General features: G+C 37.3%; 1 protein-coding gene across 1 annotated transcript; it reads left to right on the top strand.

The window, feature by feature from the left end:
* Positions 1–2,824: 2,824 nt before the first annotated feature.
* LOC129475358 (zinc finger Ran-binding domain-containing protein 2) lies at positions 2,825–7,332 on the top strand. The gene is given in 8 exon segments (XM_055267445.2): positions 2,825–2,878; positions 6,016–6,042; positions 6,044–6,150; positions 6,152–6,189; positions 6,192–6,221; positions 6,508–6,626; positions 6,726–7,124; positions 7,127–7,332. Coding segments are annotated over 8 exon segments (843 nt in total). The 3' UTR covers positions 7,196–7,332.
* The last annotated feature ends 1,224 nt before the right edge of the window (positions 7,333–8,556 follow it).

Genomic DNA, 8,556 nt, shown 5'->3' with positions numbered 1-8,556 from the left:
TTGTTCAATTTTTGTGTGTTAGCATTGTTTCAAAGTTCCTCTTATTATTGATTTCTAGTTTTATTCCATTGTGGTCAGAAAATATATTTGATATGATTCCAACTTTTTTGAATTTGTTGAGACTTGTTTTGTGGCCTAAAGTATGGTCTATTCTAGAGAATGTCCCATATGCTGATAAAAAGAATGTGTATTCTGCAGCAATTGGGAGAAATGTTCTGTAAATGTCAGTTTGTACTATTTAGTCTAGTGCATAGTTTAATTTTAATGTTTCTTTGTTGATTTTCTGTCTGATCAGTCTATTACTCAGAGTGGAGTATTGAAGGCCACGCTATTATTGCATTGCAGTCTATCTCTCTGATTTAGACCTATTAATGTTTGCTTTATATACTTAGAATCTCCAGTTTTGAGTGTACAGACATTTATAGTTGTTATATCCTCTTGCTGAACTGAACCCTTTATCTTTATATAATGACAGTCTTTATCTCTTTTACAATTTTTGATTTTTAGTCTGTTTTTTTTTTCTGATATAATATAGCTACTCCTGCTCTTTTTTGGTTTCCAGTTGCAAGGAATATCTTTTTCTACCTGTTCATTTTCAGCCTATGTGTTTCTTTATAGATCAAGTGAGTTTCTTGTAGGAAGCATACCATTGTGTCTTTTTCCTTTACCCATTCTTCCACTCTATGCCTTTTAATTGGGGAATTAAATAAATTTACATTCAATGTTATTATTGATAAGTAAGGACTTACTACTGCCACTTTGTTGCTTGTTTTCCGGTTGTTTTATGGTTCTTCTTTTTCTTCTTTCCTTTTATATTGTCTTCCTTTGGGGTTAGGTGATTTTTTTTTTGGTAGTAGGTTTTAATTTTTATTAAATCTATCATAGATTTTGCATTTTGCTTGCATGAAGCTTACTGAGAACATCTTATTAATGTAACAAGTTATTTTGCTGGGTGTGGTGGCTCACTCCCATAATCCCAGCACTTTGCGAGACTGAGGTGAGAGGACTGCTTGAGTCCTGGAGTTTGAGACCAGGTTGGGCAACACAACGAGATCCCATCTCTACAAAAAAAAAAATTTGCCAAGTGTCAGGGCTCATGCTTGTACTCCCACCTACTGGGAAGACTGATGGGGAAGGATCACTTGAATCCAGGAAGTTGAGGCTGCAATGAGCCATGTTCATGCCACTGCACTCCAGGCTGGGTGACAGAGTGAGATCCTGTCTCAGAAACAAACAAACACACAAAGTTATTTTAAAGAGCTAACGACTCTTCATACTTCTTCATTCTTTTTTTCTTTTTCTTCTCTGACTCTGTATTTTCAAATATTCTATCTTCAAGTTCACTGAGTTTTTTTTCTGCCTGATTCATTCTGCTGTTGAAAGCCTCTAATTTTCAGTTCAGCAGATGCATATCTAATTTCCTAGATTTCTGTTTGATCTTTTAAAAATTATTTCTATCTCTGTTAAATTTCTTTGATAAACTTCTGAATTACTTTTTGTGTTATCTTGGAAATCAGTGAGTTTCCTTAAAACTGCTATTTTTTGGGGTGTTTACCCAATAACAGGATTGCTGGGTCAAATGGTATTTCTAGTTCTAGATCCTTGAGGAATCACCACACTGTTGTCCACAATGGTTGAACTAATTTAAACTCCCACCACGTAAAAGCATTCCTTACCCAAAAGATTACAAATCATTCTACTATAAAGACACATGCACACGTATGTTTATTGTGGCACTGTTTACAATAGCAAAGACTTGGAACCAACTCAAATGCCCATCAATGATAGACTGGATAAAGAAAATGTGGCACATATACACCATGGAATACTATGCAGCCATAAAAAAGGATGAGTTCATGTCCTTTGCTGGGACATGGATGAAGTTGGAAACCATCATTCTCAGCAAACTAACACAAGAACAGAAAAACAAACACTGCATGTTCTCACTCATAAGTGGGAGTTGAACAATGAGAATGCATGGACACAGCTGGGGGGTGCATCACACACCTGAGCCTGTTGGGGGGTGGAGGCCTGGGGGAGGGATAGCATTAGGAGAAATACCTAAGGTAGATGCTGGGTTGATGGGTGCAGCAAACTACCATGGCATGTGTATACCTATGTAACAAACCTGCATGTTCTGCACATGTACCCCAGAACTTAAAGTATAATTTTAAAAAACCCCGCTATTTTTAATTCTTGTTTAGATAATTTACATATTGCCATCTCATTAGGGTCAGTCACTGATTCCTTGCTCTTTCCATCTGTTGAGGTCATAGTTCCCTGTTTGCTGTTGTTTCTTGTGGTTGTATATCTATGTCTTTGAATTGAAGGACTAGTTATTTATTCCAGTCTGTCTTGTTTTGGTATTTATTAGATATTTTTTCTTAGATATTGTTTGTAATTTATCTACTGATTTTGTTTTAAAATTTTCTACTAGTTTTTTTTTTTTTTTCTTTTTGGCATTAGATGGCTCTTGAATCCCAGGTTTTCCTTGGTTCTAGTAAACAGAGCGCAGCAGCCCGTCCTGAATGGAATGAGTGTCGTACCAAACAAAATACAGTGGTATTGTGGGAAGGCTGGCTTGGGGGTTCCTGCCCAGGGGACCTGTGGAACGAACCTCCTACAACATGATGCTGCTGAATAGCTTCTGTAATTTACTATCTCCTCTGGCCAAGTTATAGAGCAGGAATTCCAAGGTTGGGGATGGCAGTCCTGCCTTCCGTCTTTGTCTCTGGCTATCCTTGAGGAAATTTCTCAATTCTGGTACTCCCAAATGCTTCCTGTGGTTTCAGGCAAGGATAGGTCTCCTTCCAGCATATTCAAGATGGTGAGGAAGCCGGTTGTCCACCTTGATCTCACTTTTTCCAGTGGAGAAACTGTGAGTCAGAGGAAATTTTCCATGCACTTGGTGTTGGGAAAATTGGGAGGAGGAGCACTGAAGATGTGGAAATGTGCTTATTTTACTGTCTGCTTGAATTTTTTTTTTTTGTTTTTTTACTTCTCTGTGACTTCAGGAACTGACCATACCCATATTTGAGTTTTGGGATATTGCTGGTGATAATCTCAGCACTGTATATTCATTTTTGCTTTTCTGTGGGGGGATAGTGAAGCCAGCTTACATCTATGCCATCATTTTTTCATGATCTTTGAGTTTTTATGTAATTCACCTATAAAAATGCCTGCCTAAAGAAGTGTAGTGGGTTGTTTGTTTTTGGGTAGATTTCAAAGTTCAAATATAAGATTTTTAAGTAGCTTTATGTCTAGTCATAGCTTCTTTTCTGTTGGTTTTGGAAAATTACATACTTTAGAAAATTGGTTTTTTATTTTATTTATTTTTTTAAAATAATTTTGGGATGGGGTCTCACTCTGTCACCCAGGCTGGAGTGCAGTGGCACAGTCTTGGCTCATTCAGCCTCTGCCTCCCAGACTCAAGTGATCCTCCCACCTCAGCCTCCCGAGTAGCTGGGACTGCAGAGGGGCACCACCACGCCCAGCTAATTTTTTTTATTTTTGGTAGAGACAGGGTTAAGCCATGTTGCCCAGGCTGGTCTCGAACTCCTGAGCTCAAGCAATCCACCTGCCTTGGCAAAGTGCTGGGATTACAAGTGTGATCCTGTGTTTTAAAAGGTTTTCTATAAAGTTGTTCATGCTCTCCTATAATTATGTTCTATTTTTCTTTTATAGTAGATTTTTTTTTTTTTTTTTGAGATGGAGTCTCGCTCTGTTGCCCAGGCTGGAGTGCAGTGGCGCAATCTTGGCTCACTGCAAGCTCCGCCTCCCGGGTTCACGCCATTCTCCTGCCTCAGCCTCTCTGACTAGCTGGGACTACAGGCGCCCACCACCATGCCTGGCTATTTTTTTGTATTTTTTAGTAGAGACGGGGTTTCACCGTGGTCTCGATCTCTTGACCTCGTGATCCGCCCGCCTTGGCCTCCCAAAGTGCTGGGATTACAAGCGTGAGCCACCGCGCCCGGCCTATAGTAGATTTTTATTTTGCCTTTTAATCCTCAAAATTATTAGAGTTGTAGAAGGATTAAAAATTAGCCCAACATTTAGTATGAAAGTATTTAAATATAAACCTAATAAAAATAACAAATAGTGCTATAGTACATTTATGAATTTCCAATCTTGATCTTTCTGGGTTGTCATACTGTAAAACACTGCATAAGGTTTTTTCCCCCTTTTTGAAAACTATGTAGCACTTATAGCAAAATGATTACAACATATCAAAAAATTTCATATTTTAAAAATATATATATTCTCTTGTGTGTTAGATGTTAAAAACAAATAACCAAAGAATATATTCTTTATTCTAGAGAAGGGGTTAAGGAAATATGAATTAATTCAAGTTGATTTTATCTACTTTCTATAAATCTTGATTAGTAATTTATAAATTACATATATTTCTCATTCTGTTATGGAGTAAAATAAAGTAAATTTAGCGTCTTCTTGGGAAGAAAGAGAAGTTAAAGGTTTGTCTTCTTTTTTTTCAAGTATTTACAATGAGTATTGGAGAAGATTTGAATAAACATACAAAGAATGTAAGGTGGTATTTTGTAGTGTCTAAGAACATAATGTCAGGCTGGGCGTGGTGGCTCATGCCTGTAATCCCGGCACTATGGGAGGCTGAGGCGGGTGAATCACGAGGTCAGGAGTTTGAGACCAGCCTGGCCAACATGGTGAAACCCCGTCTCTACTAAAAATACAAAAATTAGCTGGGCGTGGTGGCAGGTGCCTGTAATCCCAGCTACTCAGGAGGCTGAGGCAAGAGAATTGTTTGAACCTGGGAGGTGGAGTTTGCAGTGAGCTGAGATCATGTTATTGCACTCCAGCATGGGCGACAGGGTGAGGTTCCGTCTCAAAAAAAAAAAAAAAAAAAAACAAAAAAACAAAAGGGCATAATGTCAAACCGGACTACCTCTGTTGTATTCCTGACCAGGTTACTTCTAGACTAATTTTGCTTGTGTAAATTACTTAATTGGACCTGATGTAATCAGATAATGGGAATCTACACTACTTATTGATTTGCAAATTTTATTTATTTTTAAAATACCAGCTAGGACCCTTGGATTACCAAATCTAATCTCTGAAAATCTCCCCCAAAGGCAATTAATATTCCAGGCAAAACTGTAATATTAAATATTATGTGAACTTAATCAAAGAATTGCATCCAATTTCCTTTCATTAGAAAAAAATACATAAAATTAATCAAAAAGATTATATTAAATTTTTACTGACTAATTCCCTGAAAATGCTGCAGTTAATAAGAGGACTTAAAAAGGTTGACTCTCATTATTTAAAAACATCAATTTAATGACTTAGTGTATAAGTATTATCAAATATTTCCACCATATATATTTCAATTCTGCGTATGGAATATATAAACTAACAGAGAGGGTTACCACCTTATGCTCCACCTTTCAAGGGGCAGAGCAGAGACTATGGATGGTAGGAAGACAGTGAAATAGTCTAATCAAGCAGCAATATTGTACCCAAATATCAAGTGAATTTATTATATCCCAATGGCAACTAATTTTTTCATGGAGAAAATTGTGTCAGAAGTATATTTCAAAGTGCATACGGTCAATTTAGTGCCAAAACTTTAGATATGATCTATTTGTTGTTAAAGATACCATTGATTCAATCAGAAGAGGTCTATCACAAGCTATAAGATTATATTGTTAGCAAAAATCCAAAATAGGATCTAAGCAGAGCAAAGAGATAGGACAGTATATTGTTTCATTCAAAATCAGAATTTGAAAGTCTGTAATAGAAAACCACAAAAGTACAAGTCATTACCTGGAGATCATAAGGAAAATAAAAACATGAATAATCAAAATTATCTCCAGAAAGGGGAAGTTATGGTATAATTGTATGAGGGTGAGCACTGAAAATAGAAAAATGCAACTTGACCAAATTTTATGAATATCATTTCATGAAAACAAAAACATAATTTGTAAAAGCAACTATTAATAATATTAATAATAGTAATACTTTAAAAGAAAACGACAGGCCAAGATGATGAAAGCTGGGGGCACATTTTAAAATAGGAAAAATGTTTACAGAAAATAGTTGATGACTATTTAATGCTAATGACTGGCAAGGTATAACTTGCAGTAATGTGAATTGGACCAGAAGATCAGAGTGTAACATGTAATCCTCCAAAGTATGCTACATTAGAAGAAAGAACAGATATGTTGGTGGCTTTAATAAAAGATAATGTTGGCTGGGCATGGTGGCTCATGCCTGTAACCCCAGCACTTTGGGAGGCCGAGGTGGGCAGAGGTCGAGACCATCCTGGCCAACATGTTGAAACCCCGTCTCTACTAAAAATACAAAAATTAGTCAAGTGTGGTGGCGTACCCCTGTAGTCTCAGCTACTCAGGAGGCTGAGGCAGGAGAATCACTTGAACCCAGGAGACAGAGGTTGCAGTGAGCCGAGATCACGCCACTGCACTCCAGCCTGGGTGACAAGAGCAAAACTCCGTCTCAAAAAAAAAAAAAAAGATGACGTTGAATATATAGAATGAGAAGAATCTGAAGGTAAATATGATGAGTTTGGATATAAAAAGAAAAAATGCAGAGGGAAGCCTGTTAGTCCTGCATCTATATGAAAGGAGGTTGAAGTAAAGAATCAGAGGGATCGCGCCACTGCACTCCAGCCTGGGCGACAGAGCGAGACTCCGTCTCAAAAAAAAAAAAAAAAAAAAAAAAGAAAAAAAAAGAAAAAAAAAGAATCAGAGGGAGAAGAAGAGGATGAGGATGAAGATCTTTCTAAATATAAATTAGATGAAGATGAGGATGAAGATGATGCTGATCTCTCAAAATATAATATTGATGTCAGTGAAGAAGACGATAGTAATAAAAAGAAATCTAATAGAAAAAGTCACTCAATGTCTCAATCTTCACATTCACTATCTTCATCATGTTCATTCTCCCTTTCAAATTCAAGGTCTAGGTCCAGGTTCCCTTCAAGAAGTTCTAGTTCACAGTCAAGATCTTGTTTCAGTTCCAGAGAACATTTAAGATCCTCTGGGTTGAAATCAAGATCCAGTTCCAGGTCCCACGGGGGCTCACTAAACAACCCTGAGCCCAGGGCCAACTCTTACAGAACACCATTACTTTACCCAAGCACCACAGGTCATCTTCTGGGTCATTCCATTCTGGTTCCCGTTCAAGTTCAAAAAAGAAATAAGGCGTTAAAATGTATATCTTAATGAAATCTCATACAGTGCATGAAGCACATTTTTAAGGAAGTTGGTGTTTTTGATGGTCAGAAGTGCTAAATCTGCTAGTAGAGGTGCATGCCTTTCATCATGTTTCAGAACAATACAGCTGTGTTTATTTGTGAAGTTAAAAGTAAATAGCGTTCTGTTAATAAGCCATAATGTCCCAAAATAGATGCTGTCATTCATGCTTTACAACCATTTGCTTCATTTAAAATCATCTCAGCTGTAACAAAGCATTGTTTCCTAATTAAACTCATTTTTCTCATTTCCACATATATCCTGTTTACTGGCTAAGACAAAATTATCCGGGCTTGCCTGAAATTTTGGGCATGGAGGCAAAACTGGTAAACTAGTTGGAAACAACAGGTTTATGTTACTCTGGGAAAAGAAGTCAACCTGTTCATGTTGTTAACCTATGTCAAAGTGATTCTTACCAAAAAAAGCTAAACTAAGTTGTAAAGCAGCCAACTGGAAATGGGTTTATTTTGAAATTTGCTGTACTAAGGGTGCCATGGAATCATTGTCTTTCTTTTATCAAGCTTTACTCTTTTTTGCACCACCACATTTAATGGAAAAGAATCTTGTGACTTGCAGAAGGAGAAAGGTGTGATTCATTTTCCTTTTCTCCTTTTTTTTTTTTTTTTGTAGACAGAGTCTCACTCTTGTTGCCCAGGCTGGAGTGTAATGGCACAGTCTCAGCTCACTGCAACTTCCACCTCCCAGGTTCAAGCGATTCTCTTGCCTCAGCCTCCCGAGTAGCTGGGATTACAGGCGTGTGCCACCATGCCTGGCTAATTTTTTATTTTTAGTAGAGATGGAGCTTCTCCATGTTGGTCAGGCTGGTCTTGAACTCCCGACCTGAGGTAATCCGCCCGCCTCGGCATCACAAAGTGCTGGGATTACAGGTGTCAGCCACTGCACCCGGCCTCATTTTCCTTTCTGACACATAATCAGGGGCAAGAAAGAAAGTCTAACAGTTTATCTCTTCTTTTCTGATATGGTCGGTTGATAAGAAAAACATCTTATCTAAACATGTTTATCAATATTTTACGAAGGTTTGTGTGATATTCTTTTAAATCTAGTTATCAAATGTTATAGGGTAGAAAAGGCGAAATCATAGTTAATGAGCAAATTGAAGTAAACTTTTGAAGTATATTTCTCTTTTGATGAAAGGCCAGTGGAGACACTGTGAATTTAAGTGATGATTTGCTTCAAGATGTTTAACTATAAACACACCACGTGAAATTTTCTTCTGGATAACAAATGAATGCCTCTCTCTGCATGATGTAAGCAAAAATTGTTATTTTTCCTATTCATTTGAGAATAA

The sequence above is a fragment of the Symphalangus syndactylus genome, chromosome X (genome assembly GCF_028878055.3).
Source record: "Symphalangus syndactylus isolate Jambi chromosome X, NHGRI_mSymSyn1-v2.1_pri, whole genome shotgun sequence".
NCBI lineage: Eukaryota > Metazoa > Chordata > Mammalia > Primates > Hylobatidae > Symphalangus > Symphalangus syndactylus.
The sequence above is the reverse complement of the archived record's forward strand: the minus strand, read 5'-3'. Positions and strand labels throughout refer to the sequence as shown.